This window comes from Microcebus murinus, chromosome 10 (assembly GCF_040939455.1).
Source record: "Microcebus murinus isolate Inina chromosome 10, M.murinus_Inina_mat1.0, whole genome shotgun sequence".
Lineage (NCBI taxonomy): Eukaryota > Metazoa > Chordata > Mammalia > Primates > Cheirogaleidae > Microcebus > Microcebus murinus.
This window is the reverse complement of record NC_134113.1, coordinates 702,414-726,272: the sequence shown is the minus strand read 5'-3', so window position 1 is coordinate 726,272 and position 23,859 is coordinate 702,414. Positions and strand designations below refer to the sequence as shown.

At 55.3% G+C, this 23,859-nt stretch overlaps 1 protein-coding gene and 1 non-coding gene across 2 annotated transcripts in view; both read right to left on the bottom strand.

Annotated features, from left to right (window-relative positions):
• Window positions 1-6,364: 6,364 nt before the first annotated feature.
• The window catches only part of TTLL8 (tubulin tyrosine ligase like 8), a 38,831-nt gene continuing 21,336 nt past the window's right edge, over window positions 6,365-23,859 (bottom strand). Inside the window, exons 9-13 of the mRNA XM_076006861.1 lie at window positions 14,139-14,287; window positions 11,381-11,621; window positions 7,796-8,231; window positions 6,706-7,183; window positions 6,365-6,501 (exon numbers count right to left, since the gene is read on the bottom strand). Of these exons, the coding sequence (XP_075862976.1) occupies window positions 6,365-6,501; window positions 6,706-7,183; window positions 7,796-8,231; window positions 11,381-11,621; window positions 14,139-14,287 (1,441 nt within the window). The remainder of the gene's footprint in view (window positions 6,502-6,705; window positions 7,184-7,795; window positions 8,232-11,380; window positions 11,622-14,138; window positions 14,288-23,859) is intronic.
• LOC142873508 (U6 spliceosomal RNA) lies at window positions 19,963-20,069 on the bottom strand. Its single transcript, XR_012921529.1, has one exon. It is a non-coding gene; the product is annotated as a U6 spliceosomal RNA (small nuclear RNA).

Sequence of the window (23,859 nt, the reverse complement as noted above, 5' to 3'; positions counted from 1 at the left end):
GGCGGAACTCCAGGGTAAACTGTGGTTTGTGGGGACTCTGAGGCGGAAATTCTGCCCCACGTTAACAGATCGGCCGCTGGGCGCTGGTTCCGAGGCAGAACGCCGGTGGCACAAGCCGGTGCATTTGCATGAAGGATTAGTAAAACGTTTCCACATCTGCACGAGAATCTGGCGTCAGGCTCATCCCGACTCTCCGGCCGGCAACCAGACGAACGTGAACAGAAACCGCTTAGGTGGGCAGCACGGCTCACAGCAAAACTGAGCCCTGGTAGGCAGGACACACGGGACAGACGAACTGCCGGCCTTCCCGAGTGACCCCTGGGCCTGGTGTGTGCCCTGCTGGCCTGGCCTGCGGAGCTGCTGCAGGAGGGACGTTGGCGTCTGGGCCCGCAGGCTGGCCTCTCAGACCCGAGTGGGCATCCGGGAGGTGGCGGTTCCTGAGGGCAGTGACACAGCTGCATGTATCCGTGGAAGGTCCCCATGTGCAAGGAGCGGCCGGTGTGTCCCTGTCCCATGCCCTCCTTGGGCACCTGAGGCCAGGAGCGGCCTGTGGGAGTCTCAAGTCCGAGGGGTGCTCAGCTGAGGCTCCGGGAGAACCTTTCATGTGGGGTGCACTGGGAAAGAGGGGGGCTCAGGACAGATCTGGGGGACTGGAGGGGACGTGGACAGGCCAGAAATCCTGGAACTCGCAGACCTGATGTGTCAGACAAGTTCTCCTCTCAGTCCAGTGAACGACAGGCGGAGGGGTGCTTTAGGTGAAGGCCGGCCTCGGTGGGCCCCCCAGGGGAGGGCCACGGCCTCACGCTGTTGGGAACAGGGGGGATGGGAGGGCTGCCCGGGAGGTCCCCGAGGGAGGGGCATGCCAGCACCAGGAGAGGCAGCCCAGGTGCCTAGGCCGGTCCAACAGGGAAGAGTATCGGAGAGTGCCGGGGTGGACTCTGGCACGCAGACCTGGTTGGAACGAGACACCCTGCATTTTTTTTTGGAGGAGTCGCACTGGCAGACGCACTCCAAGCCTGACCAGGACAGTCTGCGCTGTGCGGCCTCGGAGCCCAGCACCCTGTGCCGCGGCCACTGAGAACGCCACCCCCTCCCCACAGGGCGGATTCTCCACGTTCTGCCGGGACCAGGGGCCGGGAGGGACAGAGGACGGAGTCCTGCCGGGAAGGGGGAGCAGAGCGGGAGGCGGGAGGGTGGGGTGGGGGTGGGGGCGGCACCGGCACCATCATAGCACAAGGTCCCCACTCCCCGGGGGACACGCTTTGCCTGTGGGATCCCAGACTGCCACGTACCGGTGGCCGCTGCGTGTCACCACGGCACCTTCCGTGTGAGAGCCCTGATGTAGCAACACTGCCCCACCCCACCACATACGGTGTGTGTATGTGTGTGTGTGTGTGTGAATGGAAGGTGTGGCTGTGTGTGGTGTGTGGCTCTGTGTGTGGTGTGTGAATGGAATATGTAGTATGTATGTGTGAATGGAATGTGCAGTGTGCCTGTGTAGGGTGTGTGTGTGTGTAGTGTGTGTGTGTAGGGTGTGTGTGGGGGGAAAGAAGGGAGCCCAGGACAGATCTGGGGGACTGGAGGGGACGTGGACAGCCCAGAAATCCTGGAACTCGCAGACCTGACGTGTCAGACAAGTTCTCGTCTGACACGTGTGTGTGTGTGTGTGTAGGGTATGTGTGTGGGGGGGAGTGTGGGTCTATAGGGAGTGTATGTAGGGAGTGTGTGTGTGTGGGGTTTATGTGTGTGTAGGGAGTGTGTGTGTGTGTGGGGAATGTGTGTGGGGGGTGTATGTGTGTGTAGGGAGTGTGTGTGTGTGTGGGGAATGTGTGTGTGGGGTGTATGTGTGTGTAGGGAGTGTGTGTGTGTGTGTGGGGAATGTGTGTGTGGGGTGTATGTGTGTGTAGGGAGTGTGTGTGTGTGTGGGGAATGTGTGTGTGGGGTGTATGTGTGTGTAGGGAGTGTGTGTGTGTGTGTGGGGAATGTGTGTGTGGGGTGTATGTGTGTGTAGGGAGTGTGTGTGTGTGTGTGTGGGGAATGTGTGTGTGGGGTGTATGTGTGTGTAGGGAGTGTGTGTGTGTGTATGGAATGTGTGTGGGGGGTGTATGTGTGTGTAGGGAGTGTGTGTGTGTGTGTGTGGGGAATGTGTGTGTGGGGTGTATGTGTGTGTAGGGAGTGTGTGGGGTGTATGTGTGTGTAGGGAGTGTGTGTGGGGGGTGTATGTGTGTGTAGGGAGTCTGTGTGTGTGTGGGGTGTATGTGTGTGTAGGGAGTGTGTGTGTGGGGTGTATGTGTGTGTAGGGAGTGTGTGTGTGGGGTGTATGTGTGTGTAGGGAGTGTGTGTGTAGGGAGTGAGTGTAGGGAGTGTGTGTGTGTGTGTGTGTGTGCATGTAGACAAGGTGTGTGGGGAGAGCTGTCCTCCTTGGCTCTTCTCTGCATGGGAGGCCCACAGGTGTCCTTCCAGTGGTGCCGCCTGCCGACCCTGCCCCTCACCTGGCCTGGGCCTTCCAGTGGTGCCGCCTGCCGGCCCTGCCCCTCACCTGGCCTGGGCCTTCCAGTGGTGCGGCCTGCCGGCCCTGCCCCTCACCTGGCCTGGGCCTTCCAGTGGTGCGGCCTGCCGGCCCTGCCCCTCACCTGGCCGTCCCTCAGGGCCACGGAGGCCTGAGGCTGGCGGGTAGCCACGCCAGTTCGAGGTTCCGGGCGACCGCTCCCTGCAGGCCCACAGCAGGCTGCCTCCTGCCCCGGACGGAGCAGCGACGTCCCCAGGCTCACAGCTCCCCAGTCGGCACCCACGGAGCACCTGTGGCCCTCGGGGCCGTCCTGCGCCACTCTGGGACCAGCTCAGAGCTGCTGTGCCACGGGTGACAAAGTCCTCTGCCTCCAACCCAGGGGTCTCACGTCTTCTGTCCGAGTCCGCCGAGACAAGGGTAAGTTAGCGGCAGGAAGGGAGGGAGAGCAGACTCCACGCTGGACAAGCGGCCGGGCTTGCGGTTATCCGGAGGAAGAAGAGTGAGGCCGAATCGCGAGATCCTGGGCGTGGAGCCAGCGTCCCGCTGGGGAGACTGTCAGAGCGGGACGGTGCCTGCTTTGTCTGCAGAAGGTAAGTGAGCACTTGGGACCCAGAGGCTGGGCTGTGGTGTGTTTGACTGAGGTTCAGAGCACACACACCCCCCGCCGCCCCGCCGCACAGCGCCCTTCCTCGCCCGTGACGTGAGTCTGGCCGGCAGCACCGTGTGAGTGGGAGCGTGCGTGGTCTGGCTCACCCTGCCACGCTCCTGCCATCTGCCAGGTGGGGATGACGCCTGGGGAGCCGCTGGCCCCAGGAGGAGGAGACAGGCAGAGGGCTGAACCCACCTGCAGCTGGGCCCCCAGCCCCCGGCCCCCAGCAGACCCGCAGGCCTGCGGGACACGAGCCATGGAACACAGAGGTCTTTGCCACGCAGCTCATCGCTGCAGACACCTGATTCACAGGCATGAACGGACAGACAGACAATCAGAACAGAGCAGGGTCCAAAACCAGAGGCACCTGTTGTATGACAATGGTGCGGTACAGTCAGGAAAAGTGATTCCAACAGACCGCGTGGAATCAGTTGGGTGTCCATATAGGCAGATAATGAATCTTGACTCCAATCGCCCCACTAAAACAATTCAGAATGTTGGAAATGTGAAAGGTAAAACAATACCACTTTTAGAAGAGAACACAAAGGACTATTTTTTATGACTTTGGGCTAGGCAAAGATTTTCTCAAACAGAAAACAAGAAAGTGATAATCCTAAGAGAAACGCTGACCTTGGAATATACTGATTAGTAAGTTCTGCGCATCAAAACACTGAGAGCGGAAGGCAACTCCTCACAGAATGGGAGAGGGCCCTGGAACACATCGCCCACCACAGGACTTGGGTCCAGAATATGCGAAGAGTTCCTACAAGTCGATGAGAATAGGCCAACAGACAAATCTGTCCAAATAAAAAAAAATGGCGCTTTACGAAAGTGCATTCAAATGGACCATAAATATAAAACGATGCTCTTCCTCTTTAGCTATCAGGGAAATCCAAATTGAAGCCACAGTGTGAATTCACTGCACATCTACTAGACTAAATTAAAGAATGTTCATAGCAGTACTACTTGTATTAGTATTTGCCTGAATTAGAAACAATGTAAACGTCTATTAACAGTAGTATGAATATAACAGCTGTGGTTGAGAACTTTTAACTACATGCAATAAAACAAATTCAGCCATACGTCAAACCCAACATCAAATCAACTTGGGTTCATTCCTGGAGTGTAAGATTACTTTAACATTAAAAAAATCTATTACATTATTCACCACTTTAATCAAAATAAGGAGAGAAAAAGCTTATGATAACCTCATGAATACAAAAAAAGTTTTTGAGAAAATTCAATACACGGTCATGATAAGAATTCCCAGTGCATAAAGATTAGAAAGAAACCTTTTAAATATGCTAGAATACATTCCTATCTATGTTTATATCACATCTATCTCCAGGTCTTTATAAGGACCTAGAGTGGCCGGGCACGGTGGCTCACGCCTGTAATCCTAGCACTCTGAGAGGCCAAGGCAGGAGGATCACTCAAAGTCAGGAGTTCCAAACCAGCCTGAGCAAGAGTGAGACCCCGTCTCTACTAAAAATAGAAAGAAATTAATTGACCAACTAAAAACATATAAAGATAAAATTAGCCGGGCATGGTGGCGCATGCCTGTAGTCCCAGCTAGATGGGAGGCTGAGGCAGGAGGATCGCTTGAGCCCAGGAGTTTGAGGTTGCTGTGAGTGAGGCTGACGCCACAGCACTCTAGCCCGGCGACAGAGTGAGACTCTGTCTCAAAAAAAAAAAAAAAAAAAAAGAAGAGAAAGATCTGGGCACAGACGCACAGAGGGAAGAAGCCGTGGGGATGCGGGCAGAGGCTGCAGGGGTGCTGGGGCTTGTCCGCAGCCACCCGCAGCTGGAAGAGGCACAGGGGTGGGGCTGGGGTGGGGGTGTGGGGGGAGGTCCTTCCACGAGAGCCCTTGGCGGCAGCACGGTCCCACCGACACGCGGACTTCGGACCTCTGGCCTCCAGAACCGTGAGAGAACTTTCCACTGTCTCAAGCGCCCCAGGTTACGGTAGGACGTTAGGCAGCCGACACACCTGGTTTCGCCGAGGCTGTGTGTACCTGCCCACCTCCCCACCACGGCGCTCCCAGAGACGGTTTTACATAAGAGCAAAAACCTGGCAGACGCCCACCGCGGAGGGCCGGCGAAGTCCCCTACAGGCACTGCCAGCCCCGAAAGCCGACGTGGCCCCACTTGTGGGAGCCCTCCGGGGGCATCCAGCAGACACTGAGCGCCTGCTGTGTGCCAGGCCGGGTCCCAGGTGCTGCGGGCGGACGCAGGGGAGGAAACAGAAGCAGGTGCCCCCGCCTCACTTTACAATCTGGAGGGGAGAGAGACAGAGACGGAGCCCACCCAGGCGGAGGGAAGAGCAGGTGGGGACGTCCCCTTTCAGGGTGCGTGCATCTAAGCTTGACAAGAACAAGGGGGCTGCCCTCCCGTGTCTCTCACGATGCACACTCTGGCTGGCAGGCGCGTGGGAGCTAGGGGTGCAGATGGGTCCGGCGTCACGCCCCTCCTGTGCCACGCCCCTCCTGTGCCACGCCCCTCCTGTGCCACGCCCCTCCTGTGCCACCCCCTCCTGTGCCACGCCCCTCCTGTGCCACCCCCTCCTGTGCCACGCCCCTCCTGTGCCACGCCCCTCCTGTGCCACCCCCTCCTGTGCCACGCCCCTCCTGTGCCACGCCCCTCCTGTGCCACCCCCCCTCCTGTGCCACCCCCTCCTGTGCCACCCCCCTCCTGTGCCACGCCCCTCCTGTGCCACCCCCTCCTGTGCCACGCCCCTCCTGTGCCACGCCCCTCCTGTGCCACCCCCTCCTGTGCCACGCCCCTCCTGTGCCACGCCCCTCCTGTGCCACCCCCCTCCTGTGCCACCCCCTCCTGTGCCACGCCCCTCCCTGTGCCACACCGGGGTCCGCCCCCTCAGAAACCCCCACCCCCCAAACTGAACAAGAGCCCAGCGGTTGTGCGACACCTGGCTTGTCCCCGGTGCCTGGCTGTTCGAACACTCGAATTCCCCATGATGGGCGCCACACCCCAAGAGGTGCTGAGACAAAGGCCTCACCCACCCGGTCCTATGGAGGGGACCCCCCACCCCGACTCCCAGCAGCTGGCCCACCTTGGGGAGGACCGCCACTAGCCAAGGAGGGGCCGATGTCCCGACCCTGCTCCAAGCTCAGGCCACACCGTCACACCCATGCCCAGACCCAAGCCCTCCCCAGCCTTGCCCTCGAGCGGCGGTCCCCAGCCTGCCTTTACGGCACCAGGGACCGGTTTCCTGGAAGGTACTTTCTCCGTGGCGTGGGGACGGCGGAGCCGATGCCAGGCGGTGAGGGCTGGGGGCGGCCGTGCACCCAGGCGAAGCTTTGGCTCCCCGCCCGCTCACCTCCTGCTGTGCCGGGGTGGGAGGCGGAGGCGTCTCATGTTGCAGGGGAGCAGAGTGGGGCGGGCTTGGGGCGCGGAGCTCAGGCGGAGATGCCTGGCCGGGTTTCTAACGCCGCACCAGGGGCTGGGGACCGCAGCCCTAGAGGTCGCGGCCAGGCCTCCTACTGGGGGCTGGACCGCAAGTGGGCGCAGGCAGAGGCGCAGCGCTTACCTGTAGCTCTGGGTGGCGGCTGCGGGGGCTGCAGGGCCCCCTGCGCCAGGGGCGCCAGGGCGCGCGGGTCCTGGGGCCGGGTGGCGGGGGCCTTGGAGAGCACGGTGGGCGGGGTCTTTGAGCCTAGGAGCGGGTAGCTGCAGGAGATGAGCTCCGGCATCCCCCCGGGCCCCGGGAGGGCGAGCGCGGGCTTCACGCTACAGCTCCTCGGAGGCGGCGTCGGCGGGGGCGCGGGCAGCGCGCGGGAAAGTCCCTTTTCGTCCCTCGGCTTCGAGTCCTGCGAGACTGCTGTACGCGTGGATGTCCGGGCTCCATCGGGTGAGGCCGGCGGGCACTGCACTCTCAGCGGCGGGACGTCCAGGTGCGCGGGCGCGAAGCTGAAGCTGGAGATGGGCAGCACCGGCCTGCGGGCCTTCCTCACGCCCACGCCCTCCACGCACAGGTCGGCCGCGCTGAACGGCGGCAGCTCCACGACGGGCTGCGCAGGAGGGCATGGTTTGAGTGGCGGCCAGGACGGTGGGGTCCGCGGGGGCCGCGGCAGGCAGCCCAGCCTGCCTCAGGGGTGAGCCCGGTACCCCCGGGGCCCTTCCCCAGGGCCTGCCCACGCGGCCTTGAAAGACAGGCATCGCCTCCTGGGGTCCCTCCTTCTGGGACACCTGGCACGGCTCCAGGCCAGGGCTAGACCCACCAGCCAACGACTGGGGCAAAGCCACCACCCAGCCCTGCGGGGACGGGTGTGTGTGTGTGTGTGGGGCTCCGCTTTGCTCTGGCGAGGAGGGAGAGGGGAAGGCTGGACCCCCAGGCCCCTGGGGCGTCTGGAGCAAGCCCTTCCTGGTCTCTAGGGAGGCGGCTGAGCCCCACGGGAGGGCAAGGTGGCCACGGCGAGTGGCCGTGCGAGCCGGTGCCCAAGGCGAGTTCCCCGACTCCCAGAACAGGATGGGTGTCCTCCAGGGCTGACAGGGCTGGCGGCCACCTGCTGCAGTTATGTCCTGCTCCCAGTGACCAGGAAGCAGCAGCACAGGGCGGCCACCGAACCCACCCGGTGGACCGGGCCGGCCCCTGCCCAGGTAGGGGCACACACTCTGCTCACCTGTCTCCACAAGAGCTCGAAGTTGCCAATGTCGCAGTTGCGGTCCAGCTTGCGGTCCACCACCACCTTGATGGTGTCCTCCTGCACCTGGGCGCACAGCTGGGCGGTGACCGGCGTGGAGGGGTGCATGGTGGGGCTGGAGTTGATCTCGATCAGCCAGGGCTTGAAGTCCTTGCCGAGGATGAAGTCGGCGCCATACAGCTCGAAGCTGTTCTTCCGGGCCTCCACGTGGTCCTGGGCCACCCGCATGGTGTTGGTGATGGCCCGCTTCATGGCCGGGTAGATGACACTGCCCCACACGGCCCCGCGGCCTCGCTTCTGCAGGTACTCCTGGAACCGGGAGCTCGTCCACATGTTGTGCCCTGGCAGCAGGGGGCTGCGGCTCTTGTCGTTCTTGAGGTGCTTCTGGATGGAGTTGTTGCACAGGTGGATGGCGCTGCAAGGCACCGGGCGCGGGCGTGAGGCCGGTGGGGCCACCGGCCAGGGCGAGCCCCACCCGAGGACCCCCATGCAGGACCCCAGGCAGAACACCCTCCGTACGGCCCTCACTCCAGCCTGGGGGACATCAGGGACTGTATCACACACACCCCAGGGCCACCAAGTAGGCGCCTCTGGCAAGTAACAACCTCCGCAAACCTCAGTTTCCCCATCTGCATATGGCAACAGGGACGTTGGCCCTCAAAGGGCTGATCTGGTGAGACAAGGTGAGAAAGAGTCACCCAGCTAAAACTTTCAATTGATTTATTTACACTCGGCTTGGCGCGGTGGCTCACGCCTGTAATCCTAGCACTCTGGGAGGCCAAGGCGGGAGGATTGCTCAAGGTCAGGAGATCAAAACCAGCCTGAGCAAGAGCGAGACCCCGTTTCTACTATAAATAGAAAGAAATTAATTGGCCAACTAACATATATAGAAAAAATTAGCCGGGCATGGTGGCGCATGCCTGTAGTCCCAGCTACTTGGGAGGCTGAGGCAGGAGGATTGCTTGAGCCCAGGAGTTTGAGGTTGCAGTGAGCTAGGCTGATGACACAGCACTCTAGCCTGGGCAAAGAGTGAGACTCTGTCTCAAAAAAAAAAAAAAAATTCATTTACACTCTTGCCTTAATCTAAACACAATTTAAAACAACTAACATCTTTTAGGAGATTGTAAAATACTATGCATGTGGTCAGGGCCATTTCCATCTAAGCCATAGAGAGGTCAGGCAGGCGCTGTTGGGCTGGGAATTCTCCCTCTTGTTCGGGGGTGAGTCCTGACCCCGCGACTGGGGTTACATGTCCATGAGAAGGTAAGTGAAAAGAAATGATACAGGCACATAGAAGAGGGTTTTGAGAATTATTAGATTATTAAGTATGAAATGTCTGATGCCCTTAGGTACTAAGTTTGACGGTTATATTTCTGACATTTCGCTTTGACACTTCTTGTTTTATGCTTATTGTGAAGGTACCTCCTCAGTCTTGCAAATGCATGTTTTGGCTTGTGATTATTTTTCACATTTTCTTTTTAAAGAAATTTTCGTGAAGCCATGGATAAGTCAAAACTTTGTGTTATTTTTGAATAGGAGTTCGGTCGTGGAACCAGTGCAGTGCAGACAGCTCAAAATGTCAGCCAAGTGTCTGGGGAGGACGTGGCTGATGAACGCACATGTCGATGGTTTGAGAAGTTCCATTCTGGTGATTTTAATCTTAGAAAGGAGCCACGTGGGCAACCTGAGACCAAGGTGGATAATGGTGAGCTGAAAGCTGTAGTGGAAGCGAATCCATCTCAACCTACTCGTGAATTAGCAGCAAGGTTTGACGTTACTGTTCCGACAACATCAGACAATTTGAAACAGATGGGCAAGGTAAAGAAGCTGGACAGACGAGTTCTGCCATGAATTAAACGAGCGTCAGAAGAGAAATGGTCCGGAAGCTTGCCTTTCTTTGCTGTCGCAACATAAAGGCTCACCACTTCTATCCCGTATTGTGACGCGTGATGAAAAATGGATTCTTTTTGACAATCACAAGTGTTCGCCACAGTGGCTGGATAAAGATGAAGTGCCGAAACACAGACCAAAACCGAATGTTCGTCAGAAAAAGCTAACGGTGTCTGTCTGGTGGTCCAGCACTGGTATTATCCACCACAGCTTCATGAAACCTGGTCAGTCGATTACAGCGGATGTCTGCTGCAACCAGTTGGACAAAAAGAAGAGGATGCTTGCGATTAGGCAGCCGAGATCAGTCAACAGAGACCGGCTGATCTTATTGCAAGACAACACTCAACACATGCCACACAAACAACGCTGCTCAAACCATAGCAGCTGGACTCAGAAACTCTCTGTCGTCGACTGTATTTACCAGACCTTGCACCCACTGACTGCCACTTCTTCCAGGCTTTGGACCACTTCTTGCAAGGAGAAGTATTCAATTCTCCCCAAGCTGTGGAAAACACCTTTCGAGATTTCATTGCCACTGGCTCTCCAGGCTTCTTCCTGCTGCACGAACAAGCTACCATTAAGGTGGCAAAGCTGTGTTGATAGTTTAGGGCACATACTTTGTTAAATGGCACTGCTTTTTGTTTGAGATAGAACAAACTACACTTTTGATTTGAAATCAGACATTTCATATTTAATGACCTAAATAAAAAATCGTGGTTTTAGGGTCACGGACCTACAATGCTAACATTTCACGATTTAATTTTGTCAGTACATGCCACTGGGCTGCACCCATTCAGACACCATTTCTGGGACTCTCACGTCACCTGGGATGAACGTGATGGTTCCAGATGGAAAAACGGCTCAGAGAGGGAGTGAGATTTGCCAGGCACACCCCTCCCGGCTGGGTGGGGCCAGGTGTGCGGGCTGGAGGGGTCCCTGGGCTTCTCACTGCCAGGAGCTCCTTTTGCTCCTCCTGGACCCCTTTTGACCAGAGCCCCCAGCCAGCTCCTCTCTAGCCCTGCTCCAGGTGTGACTTTCCAGGTATGACTCCAGGTGTGACCTGCCAGGTGTGACCTGCCAGGTGTGACTCTAGGTGTGACCAACCAGGTGTGACCTATCAGGTGTGACCTGCTGGGTGTGACCCAGGCTTGGCTGCAGCCCTTAACCTGGGGGCAGAGTTAACTCCCTCCAGCGCTCCCAGATTCTGACTGACTCCATGCAAAGACCCCCGACCCCAGGTGTCTGGATCCTCCAGCCTCAAGGCTGAGTGACGGTCGCAAAACAGCCAGAAGAAGCCTCAGCCCAGAGAGCCCGGCAGGGACTCTGCGGTGTAGACAGCAGGTTCCTGAGCCCACAGATGGGCTTCCACCACCCTGCACACTCGGGGTCCCAGAGAGGCGGGGATTCGTCCACTCCTGGGCACCCCGTTCCCGGATGTCCGAGCCCCTGCACAGCACCCGCCCCTCCCTGCGTCACTTTCCCCGCCAGCCACACCCACAGGCACGTGGCCAATGGTGCCTTTTAGGATTTTCCAGAGAAGATATGCACGTGTGGGGTGTAGCGTGCTGGCTTTGAAGGCCTGCCCCCCTGGGGAGGCCACTAACCTCCCCGAACCTCAGTTTCCCCATCTGTGCCTCTCCCGGTGGCGGACAACGGCGAGGAGCCCCCCCTGACCTGTCCAGGTTGTCCAGGGAGAAGCGCTGCGTGGAGAACCTCAGGTAGCTCTCCTTGTAGAACCAGATGGTCAGCGGGTTCCAGTCGGTGACGAGGAACCACTGCCTGATGTCGAACTTGGTGTCGTAGATGAGCATGGGCGTCTCGATGTACTTCTGCACCACCCACTTGTCCTTGGCGGGAGGCTGGTCTGTGGCCACCAGCTGCAGGATGTCCTCCACGCGGTCCATGCACACTATGTCTGCAAAAGGACACCGGTCAGCCCCGGGGCACGGCTTTGGGCTGGACCCGGGGGGTGGTGCGGCCAGACTGGGCAGGGAAGGCCGTGTTCAGTGGAGGCTGCCCCCCACTGTCACCCAACGGGCCACCCGGGACCCCAGAGGGGACACAGAGGTCAGCAAAGGGACAGGAATGGGGACAGAGGCCCTTCTGGAAGGCAGGCAGCCCTTGGCTGTGCTCCGGGGTGTGGTGTGAGCCAGGGAGCAGGGGCTGCTCTACAGACCCCGGACACTGGCCAGGCAGGGCTGGTCTTCTTCTTTGTTTTTTTTTTTTTTTTTTTTTGAGACATAGTCTCACTCTGTTGTCCTGGCTAGAGTGCCATAGCGTCAGCCCAGCTCATAGCAACCTCAAACTCCTGGGCTCAAGCGATCTTCCTGCCTCAGCCTCCCGAGTAGCTGGGACTACAGGCATGTGCCACCATGCCTGGCTAATTTTTTCTGTGTATTTTTAGTTGGACAACTAATTTCTTTCTATTTTTAGTAGAAATGGGATGTTGCTCTTGCTCAGGCTGGTTTCGAACTCCTGAACTTGAGCGATCCTCCCACCTTTGAAACCTGCCTGAGCAAAGAGCAAGGCCCCATCTCTACTAAAAATAGAAAGAAATTAATTGGCCAACTAAAAGTACATAGAAAAATTAGCCGGGCATGGTGGCGCATGCCTGTAGTCCCAGCTACTCGGGAGGCTGAGGCAGGAGGATCCCTTGAGTCCAGGAGTTTGAGGTGCTGTGAGCTAGGCTGACGCCATGGTACTCACTCTAGCCTGGGCAACAGAGTGAGACTGTCTCAAAAAAACCCAACCCCCCCCCCCCACAAAAAAACCCCAGACTTTTGTTTCTTTAATTAAAGTAAGCTGAGACCTTCCCACCCTGAAACAAAAGCTCAGGGCCCAGCAGCAAACACTGAAGCTACCCAGGGCCAGACACAAGCAGGGAAGGCCAGAGCCAGTGGCTGGGCAGAGAGGTGCATTTGGCTGTGAACAGGTGGGCTGGAGGTGTCTGTGGGGAGACCCTGTGGACAAAGGTGGCTGCAATGGGAGGAAGATCTGGCCAGATTGACGGGGGCAGGCAAATGCTGCTCGGGAAGAGGTGTGGGCTCAGGACAGAGCCCAAGGTGGAGCCCACCCCACACGGCCGGGCAGGGCGCACTCGGAAGAGCCAGCAAGAACCCTCAAAGTCTGCAGGGCACCCAGTCTTGGGCCTCCCACACACAGAGAAGAGAGAGTTTCAGGAAAGAAGATGTTTAGGACTGAATGCAAAACATTTTTTAAATAATTAATAATAATTAACCACTTCTGAATTTTTTAAATAAAGCCAACAAAATTCTTCAAAACAACTCAAGAGGCAGACAATATCCAAACTAAAAGTAAAGTCTACTAGATATCAAGCAAAATGACATTATGTAACAGAAACAAGATGATGCAGCTAAAGCTGTATCCAGAGGAAATTTCATACACTTAAAGCTTTTATTACTGCACAAGAAAGATTGGAAATAAAATAGTTTAGCATTTAAGTCAGAGATAAAATGGAAAAATGTCACCGAGGAAAATTGAAAAAATGCAACCAAAAGTTGGTTCTTTGGAAACATGAATAAGATTAGAAAACCACCTTGAAGTTCTGGGGTTTTTGGGGGGTATGTGTGTGTTTTTTTTATTCGTCTGTTTGTTTAAAATAGGACACACGGTATTCACCGTTAGGAATAAAAAGAGAATACAGGCTGGGGTCAGATGGGCGCGGTGGCTCACGCCTGTAATCCTAGCACTCTGGGAGGCCGAGGCTGGCAGATCGCTCAAGTTCATGAGTTCAAAACCAGCCTGAGCGAGACCCCGTCTCTACTAAAAAATTAGAAAGAAATGAATTGGCCAACTAAAAATATATAGAAAAAACATTAGCTGGGCATGGTGGCGCATGCCTGTAGTCCCAGCTACTCGGGAGGCTGAGGCAGGAGGATCGCTTGAGCCCAGGAGTTTGAGGTTGCTGTGAGCTAGGCCTACGCCAGGGCGCTCACTCTAGCCTGGGCAACAAAGTGAGACTCTGTCTCAAAAAAAAAAAAAAAAAAAGAGAATACAGTGTTAACTGCGATTCAGGAAGATGCAGTAAAGAAGACTACAGATAAACATAAAAGGTTAAGGACCTACCCCCAGGAGAGACCTTGGGATTGACAGGTGAGCTCTGAGTAAATCCAAAGCATGGGAACACCACCCCCTGCTCGAGATGAAAACCCTCCACTCGTTGGAGGCTAAGCCTGTTGCCAAGGTCAAACAAGACAACAGAAAAGGAAGACTACAGACCGGTTTAATTTACGAGTACAAATGAGGAGCCCTAATTAATTAGCACACCCGAATCCACTTTGCGGCTGGAGTGAGCCGTGAGGATGCCTCTTCCCCCAGGGCTGTCCAGGCCTCTGCACTGCGCACCCTAGTTCCTGCCCCGCAGCCTGGCGGCAGCGAACTGGCACTCGGGCAGCCCACAGCAGGGACTCACCTCGACCCCGGGACTTGGCCGCGGGCTTTATGATCCAGATGTTTCGCAGCCCGTCGATCTCCAGCTGAGGGTTCACTGACGTGATTTTACTCAGCAGAGCCTGGCACTGCGAAAAGTAATTTCTTGAATTGGAGATGAAAGCATCGCCGCTACAAAGCAAGATGCAGAAGGTGCGTGAGTCCCCGCTGACCATGCGGGTGCCGCGGCTCTAGGGCGGTCTGGGGCCCACCCGGCGGGGAGGGCCAGGGCAGGCCCAGGACCTCGGCTCTGCCAAGTGGAGGGAAGCCCTGAGAACACGAGCCAACACCGGGGTCCCCAGCTTTTAGTGGGTCTGGACCGGCACGCACACCCCGAGGAGCGCCAGGCCTGGGCCTTGTGAAAACCATGGTGGACCCAGGTGGGTCCTGGTGCCCAGGTTTCACCTGGGGTTGGTGGCAGCAGGGTGCTGATGGGAAGCCGCCTGTCCCAGGCCAGCCTGCCTGTGTCCCCATCGGCTTCCAGCTCAACAGCCTGCAAGCTGGGCAGTCAGTCTGACCCCAGGCCCCTGCTGGTGGTTGGCAGAGTCGAGCCGGCCGTGGGCCTGACCCTAGTCACCATGATTTAAGGGAATAAGCAAGGGGCTTGGCAGAACTGTTCGTGTGGTGTCGAGAGCCCGAGGCACCTTACTGCTGCCTGGGGAGGGAAGCCCATCCCAGCAACGGCAGCCGCCCCCAGGCCCGTGGGACGCTCCTCGAGTGGGCAGACCCAGCACCGTGGGAGAAGGTGCTGGCCTTCCCCGACAAGGTGGCTGCAGCACGGGGTGGTGCCCTGCTGTGGCCCTGCCGATGGCCCCGCTGGGGGTAGAGGAGCAGCGCCTGTGGGACCCGGGACGTCTGTGTTCATTCACACCGTGCAGGGAAACAGGCTTGGAGAGGACGGGAAGCCTGTCCCGCGGGAAGGCCCCCGCCTGGTGGGGTGGGGGCATGGGCAGGACCACCCTCAACCGTGAGGTCACGCGTCGTCGCGGTCTAACCCTACGCTGCACCTGCTGGGGAGAGGAGACCGGGAGCACGTGGGGCTGCTCAGGCGCCCGGCAAAGCTTCAGGGGCCACTGCGCCCCACAGCGACCAGACGCTGACGGTTCCATTCGAGGGCCACGGCCTGACACGGGCGCCCTCCCTTCTGGCATCCCGCCAGCCGCAGGCAGGTCCCAAGGCACTCGGGGACTCCAGGAGAGACCCGTCCTGCAGGGGCCAGGAAGTGCCGCCGGGCAGGCGTCCCCCTCCTGAGACATTAGGGACGGGGCAGCCACGTGGGGTCTCGTGCTGCCACCTGGTGGTAACTCCTGGCACTTCTTCCACCGAGGGCTAAGGAAACGCAGGTGCAGGGCAGTACCTGAAGAAACCGTTGGACGACTTGCACGCAGGCACGCACCATCTGGGTGGTGGATGCCACCCAGAGCAAGACACGGCCCCTCTGGCTCCTCAAAGCGTCCCTGGCCCGCCGTCCCAGTCGAGGAGCTAATGAGTCGCCATTCTGACCTCCTGTCACCACGGACAGGTTTGCCCGTCCTGGAATCCGTAGCGCGAGCTCCGCTGCGTCCGGCCTCTCCCGGCGTGAGCCGTCCAGGTTCCTCCGACTGCAGGTGGTTCCCAGGTTTGGGCTACTGTCAATGGGGCTTGGCTTCGGGTGGACGTGTGTGCTCATTTCTCGCGGATAAATGCCTGGGAATGGAATAGCTGGGTGGCAGAGCGCGTAGATGCCTAAATTTATAAGGAACCGTCAAAGACTTTCCAAAGGGGACCTGCCAGTCTACACCCCACAGCAGCCGGTGGGAGCTCTGCGTTAGAGCTCGCATGTCTTTAATTTCCGCCGTCCTGATGGGCGTGTGGTGCACGGCACTGCGGTTCCAACTTGCACCTGTCCGATGAGTGATGACGTGAGCACCTGTCCACGTGCTCACCGGCCGTTTGGACTGTCTTTCGGGAAGTGCTTGTTCTGGTCTTCTGAACATTTCCGCCCGGACCGTTTCTCTCCGCTTACTGATCACAGGCACTCTTCCTGTCTGCCAGGCACGAGGCCTCTGTTGGACATACAGCAAGTGCCATGAGTATATCCTTCCAGTTTTCATCCTCTGTATAGTGTTTTTTGATAAACAGAGTTCTTAATAAGGTGCAGTTTGTAGACTTTTTTCCTATTATGATTAATGCTTTTAGTGAACTGTTTGAGAAATCTTTTTTTTTGTTTTTTGAGACAGAGTTTCACTCTGTTGCCCGGGCTAGAGTGCCGTGGCGTCAGCCTAGCTCACAGCAACCTCAAACTCCTGGGCTCAAGTGATCCTCCTGCCTCAGCCTCCCAACTAGCTGGGACTACAGGCATGTGCCACCATGCCCAGCTAATTTTTTCTATATATTTTTAGTTTTCCAGCCAATTTCTTTCTATTTTTAGTAGAGACTGGGTTTCACTCTTGCTGAGGCTGGTTTCGATCTCCTGACCTTGAGTGATCCACCTGCCTCCGCCTCCCAGAGTGCTAGGATTACAGGCATGAGCCCAGCCTGTTTGAGAAATCTTTGCCTGGTCATGAAGACACACTCCCATGATTTTTTGTTTTTTTAACTTTCACATATCACAGAATATGTTTCAAATTAATGTTTGTGTATTTACGAAGCAGGATTCAAGGCACATTTTTTTCATAAGGATGCCCATTGCTCAAGCATGATTTAGTGAAAAGGCCAGCTCTTGTCTGACAAATTGCAACAACTCAGTCTTCAATCAACTGATCATACATGTGAGGGTCTATCTCCAGACTCTATTCTGTTACCTTCATCTGTTTACCTCTTATCCTAGTATCATACATCTAAATTACTGTTACGTTGGTCTGTTTACCTATCTTATCCCAGTATCACACTGTCTTAATTATTGTAGATTTAGAGTAAGTCTGGAAGTTTGGAGCATAAGTCTTCTAATTTTGTTTTTCTTTACTTTTTTTTTTTTTTTTTTGAGACAGAGTCTCACTTTGTTGCCTGGGCTAGAGTGCCTTGACATCAGCCTCACTCACAGCAACCTCAAACTCCTGGGCTCAAGCAATCCTCCTGCCTTAGCCTCCCAAGTAGCTGAGACTACAGTCACCAGCCACTATGCCCGGCTAATTTTTTTCTATATATTTTTAGTTGGACAATTAATTTCTTTCTATTTTTAGTAGAGATGAGGTCACGCTCTTGCTCAGGCTGGTTTTGAACTCCTAACCTTGAGCGATCCTCCAGCCTTGGCCTTCCCACAGTGCTAGGATTATAGGCATGAGCCACCATGCCTGGCCTATTTTCCTTGATCAAGCTTCTCTTGGCTTTTCTGAAATCATTCAAGTTTCTGTAGAAATCAGTCTGTGAATTCCTCTTGTCCCACCATCCCCCAATCCCTGGAAGGAATTTGATTGGAATTACATTGAATCTTTGGATTAGTCTTGGAAAAACAAACATCTCTACACCATTAAGTCTTCTAATTCATGAATATTATATATGTTATAATATATATTTATGTAAACATATACATACACACATTTTTAGGTATTTAATATCTCTTACTTTAAATTTTTAGTTTAGGGCCTCAAATGTGTTTCATTAGATTTATTTCTAAATATTTGTTCTTATTTTATATTATTGGAAATTGTGTTTTTAGAATTCACTTTATAATTGTTGCTAGAACTTAGAAATACAACAGACTTTTGCATATATATCTTATACATAATTACCTTGCTTAATTCACCTAATTCTAATACTTTATAATTCCTTAAAATTATCTATGTGCACAATCATGTCATCTGCAAATAGTCTTTACTTCTTCCTTTTTGATCTGTCTTTTCTTTATTTTTCCTGTACTGTTAAAATAGACTGTTCAGTCAGTGCCAAACAGAATTCTGATGGTAAACGTTTTTGTCTCATTCTGATTTCCAGGGGAACACTGTCAATATATAGCCACTAAGAAGTATGTTAGCTGTAGGACTGTTACAGATAAACTTTATCAAATTAAGATTTTTTCATTTACTAATTTGTTAAAAAAATTTAACATGGACAGATATTAAATTTCATCCATTTTTTGTATCCATTGAGATGATCATATAACTTTTCTTTTTTATTCTGAAAATGTGATAAAATTCACTGATAAACTTTGGAATGTTAAACCAACCTTGCATTCCAGTAACAAAACCCTTTGGGTTATAATGTATTACGTCATTTACATATCACTGGTTCAAGATAATATTTTGATTAGGATTTCATGAGAAATACTGGCCTATAATGTCTTGTTATTGTACCCTTTTCAAGTTTTGATATCAAACTTTTACTGGCTTCATGAAATGATTAAAAAGTTCTATTCTTTTGTGTTACTTGAAAACATTTGTAGATTAGAATTAATTTTTTTTTTTTTGAGACAGAGTCTCGCTTTGTTGCCTAGGCTAGAGTGAGTGCCGTGGCGTCAGCCTCGCTCACAGCAACCTCAAACTCCTAGGCTCAAGGGATCCTCCTGCCTCAGCCTCCCGAGTAGCTGGGACTACAGGCATGTGCCACCATGCCTGGCTAGTTTTTTCTATATATATTAGTTGGCCAATTAATTTCTTTCTATTTATAGTAGAGACGGGGTCTCGCTCTTGCTCAGGCTGGTTTCGAACTCCTGACCTCAAGCAATCCGCCCGCCTTGGCCTCCCAGAGTGCTAGGATTACAGGCATGAGCCACTGCGCCCGGCCAATTTTTTTTTTTTTTTTTTTTTTTTTTTTTTTTTTTTTTTTTTTTTTTGAGACACTTTCACCTGGGCTAGAGTGCTGTGGTGTCAGCCTAGCTTACAGCAACCTCCAACTCCTGGGCTCAAGTGATCATTCTGAGTAGCTCAGTAGCCTCAGCGTCCTGAGTAGCTAGGACTACAAGTGTGCACCACCATGCCTGGATAATGTTTTCTATTTTTAGTAGAGACATGGTCTTGCTCTTGCTCGGACTGGTCTGAAACTCCTGACCTCAAGTGATCATCCCGTTTTGGCCTCCCAGAGTGCTAGGATTACAGTCGTGAGCCCCTATTCCCAGCCTGGAATTAATTTTTTATTAAATGTTTAGAAAAATTTATCAGTAAAGCCATTATGGGCTTGGATTCTTCTTTGTAGGAAAGTTTTTAAAATTACAGATTTAATTTCTTTAAAAAATACAAAGCATTCAAAATTTCTATTTTCTTTTCTAGTATGTTTCTAAAACCTGTTTTTTTTTTTGTTTTTTTTTTTTGAGACAGCGTCTCGCTTTGTCACCCAGGCTAGAGTGAGTGCCATGGTGTCAGCCTAGCTCACAGCAACCTCAAACTCCTGGGCTCAAGCAATCCTCCTGCCTCAGCCTCCCGAGTAGCTGGGACTACTACCACCATGCCCGGCTAATTTTTTGTATATATATTAGTTGGCCAATTAATTTGTTTCTATTTATAGTAGAGACGGGGTCTCGCTCTTGCTCAGGCTGGTTTCGAACTCCTGACCTTGAGCAATCCGCCCGCCTCGGCCTCCCAGAGTGCTAGGATTACAGGCGTGAGCCACCTCGCCTGGCCTAAAACCTGTGTTTTTCAAAGAATTTGTCCATTTCATCTTGATTGCCCAAATTAGTGATACAGTGCTGTTCATCATGTCTTTTTAATATCTTTCTAATTTCTTCCAATGCTGTGGTGACATTCACACTCCAGTTCTGATGTCGGGAAATTGCATTTTCATTTTCTCCCTTGATCAGATTTGGTAGTGGTTTATCAATTAAAAATTTTTGGCTTTAATGATTTTTCTCTATTGTACCTTTTTCATTTTTTTTTTTTTTTTTTTTTTTTTTTTTTTTTTATATGGAACGCTTCACGAATTTGCGTGTCATCCTTGCGCAGGGGCCATGCTAATCTTCTCTGTATCGTTCCAATTTTAGTATATGTGCTGCCGAAGCGAGCACTATTGTACCTTTTTCTAGTTTACTTCTGCTCTTATATTTTTTTATTTTTATCCTTCAACTTAGTTTTGGAATTTTCTGTTCTTTCTCTTGAGATGAAACTAGATTTTCATCTGAAATTGGTTTTCAACCTTCATGATTCCTGAAATGCATGCTTTAAGGTCTAAATTTCCCAATAAGCACTGTTAGCTGAACCTCCCAGGTTTTAATATTTTACCTTAATTTTCATTCAGTAAACTTTTTTAAAATTGCCATTGTCCTATCCTCTTTGACCCATGAGTTATTTTTAAATGTGTTGTTTAATTTACAAAGGCACCCCAAGGGGAGGGTCATCCTCTCCACAGCCAATAGCTGCCTGGCGGGACAGGCAGCAGAGAGCCTGGGCACCCTTGTATCCGACAGGTGCCCTAGAATCTAGACAGGCACCCCCTGTACCCAACAGGTGCCCCAGAACCCAGACAGACACCCCAGCACCCAGTAAGGCACCCCACTATCCAGATACCCCATAACCCAAGTACCCCATAACCCAGAAAGGCATCCCAGTACCTAGACAGGCACCCCAGCACCCAGAGAGGCACCCCAGCACCTAGACAGGCACCCAGCACCCAGACAGACACTCAGCACCCAGACAGGCACCCAGCACCCAGACAGGCACCCAGCATCCAGACAGACACCCAGCACCCAGACAGACACCCAGCACCCAGACAGGCACCCAGCATCCAGACAGACACCCAGCACCCAGACAGACACCCAGCACCCAGACAGGCACCCCAGCACCCAGACAGGCACCCCAGCACCCAGACAGGCACCCCAGCACCCAGACAGGCACCCCAGCACCTAGACAGGCACCCAGCACCCAGACAGACACCCCAGCACCCAGACAGGCACCCCAGCACCCAGACAGGCACCCCAGCACCCAGACAGGCACCCAGCACCCAGACAGACACTCAGCACCCAGACAGGCATCCAGCACCCAGACAGACACCCAGCACCCAGACAGGCACCCAGCATCCAGACAGACACCCAGCACCCAGACAGACACCCCAGCACCCAGACAGGCACCCAGCACCCAGAGAGGCACCTCAGCACCCAGACAGACAACCAGCACCCAGACAGACACCCCAGCACCCAGACAGACACCCAGCACCCAGACAGACACCCCAGCACCCAGACAGGCACCCAGCACCCAGAGAGGCACCCAGCACCCAGACAGGCACACAGCACCCAGACAGACACCCCAGCACCCAGACAGACACCCAGCACCCAGACAGGCACCCAGCACCCAGACAGGCACACAGCACCCAGACAGGCACCCAGCACCCAGACAGGCACCCAGCACCCAGACAGGCACCCCAGCACCCAGACAGATACCCAGCACCCAGACAGGCACCCAGCACCCAGACAGACACCCAGCACCCAGACAGGCACCCAGCACCCAGAAAGGCACCCCAGCACCCAGACAGATACCCAGCACCCAGACAGGCACCCAGCACCCAGACAGACACCCAGCACCCAGACAGGCACCCAGCACCCAGACAGGCACCCAGCACCCAGACAGGCACCCCAGCACCCAGACAGATACCCAGCACCCAGACAGGCACCCAGCACCCAGACAGACACCCAGCACCCAGAAAGGCACCCAGCACCCAGACAGACACCCAGCACCCAGACAGGCACCCAGCACCCAGACAGGCACCCCAGCACCCAGACAGGCACCCCAGCACCCAGACTGGCACCCAGCACCCAGACAGGCACCCAGCACCGAGACAGGCACCCAGCACCCAGACAGGCACCCAGCACCCAGAAAGGAACCCAGCACCTAGACAACCACCCAGCACCCAGACAGACACCCAGCACCCAGACAGGCACCCAGCACCCAGACAGGCACCCTAGCACCCAGACAGGCACCCAGGACCCAGACAGACACTCAGCACCCAGACACCCAGCACCCAGACAGGCACCCAGCACCCAGAAAGGAACCCAGCACCCAGACAGGCACCCAGCACCTAGACAGGCACCCAGCACCCAGACAGGCACCCCAGCACCCAGACAGGCACCTAGCACCCAGACAGGCACCCCAGCACCCAGACAGGCACCCAGCACCCAGACAGGCACCCCAGCACCGAGACAGGCACCCAGCACCCAGACAGGCACCCCAGCACCCAGACAGGCACCCAGCACCCAGACAGGCACCCCAGCACCGAGACAGGCACCCAGCACCCAGACAGGCACCCCAGCACCCAGACAGGCACCCCAGCACCCAGACTGGCACCCAGCACCCAGAGAGACACCCAGCACCCAGACAGGAACCCAGCACCCAGACAGGCACCCCAGCACCCAGAAAGACACCCAGCACCCAGACAGGCACCCAGCATCCAGACAGACACCCCAGCACCCAGAAAGGCACCCCAGCACCCAGAAAGGCACCCCAGCACCCAGAAAGGCATCCCAGCACCCAGACAGGCACCCCAGCACCCAGAAAGGCACCCAGGTACACAGACAGACACCCAGCACCCAGAAAGGCACCCCAGCACCCAGAAAGACACCCCAGCACCAAGTAAGGCACCCCACCATCCAGATACCCCATAAGCCAAGTACCTCATAACCCAGAAAGGCACCCCAGTACCTAGAGAGACACCCCAGCACCCAGACAGGCACCCAGCACCCAGACAGGCACCCCAGCACCCAGAAAGACACCCAGCACCCAGACAGGCACCCAGCATCCAGACAGACACCCCAGCACCCAGAAAGGCACCCCAGCACCCAGAAAGGCACCCCAGCACCCAGAAAGGCATCCCAGCACCCAGACAGGCACCCAGCACCCAGACAGGCACCTAGCACCCAGACAAACACCCAGCACCGAGACAGGCACCCCAGCACCCAGACAGGCACCCCAGCACCCAGACAGACACCTAGCACCCAGATAGGCACCCAGCACCCAGACAGGCACCCCAGCACCCAGAAAGGCACCCCAGCACCCAGACAGGCACCTAGCACCCAGACAGGCACCCAGCACCCAGACAGGCACCTAGCACCCAGACAGACACCCAGCACCCAGACAGGCACCCCAGCACCCAGACAGGCACCCCAGCACCCAGAAAGGCACCCAGGTACACAGACAGACACCCAGCACCCAGAAAGGCACCCCAGCACCCAGAAAGACACCCCAGCACCAAGTAAGGCACCCCACCATCCAGATACCCCATAAGCCAAGTACCTCATAACCCAGAAAGGCACCCCAGTACCTAGAGAGACACCCCAGCACCCAGACAGGCACCCAGCACCCAGACAGACACCCAGCACCCAGACAGGCACCCAGCATCCAGACAGACACCCCAGCACCCAGAAAGGCACCCCAGCACCCAGACAGGCACCCCAGCACCCAGATAGGCACCCCAGCACCCAGACAGACACCCAGCACCCAGATAGGCACCCAGCACCCAGACAGGCACCCCAGCACCCAGACAGGCACCCAGCATCCAGACAGGCACCCAGCATCCAGACAGACACCCCAGCACCCAGAAAGGCACCCCAGCACCCAGACAGACACCCAGCACCCAGACAGGCACCCCAGCACCCAGACAGACACCCAGCACCCAGACAGGCACCCAGCATCCAGACAGACACCCCAGCACCCAGACAGGCACCCCAGCACCCAGACAGGCACCCCAGCACCCAGACAGACACCCCAGCACCCAGAAAGGCACCCCAGCACCCAGACAGACACCCAGCACCCAGACAGGCACCCCAGCACCCAGACAGACACCCAGCACCCAGACAGGCACCCAGCATC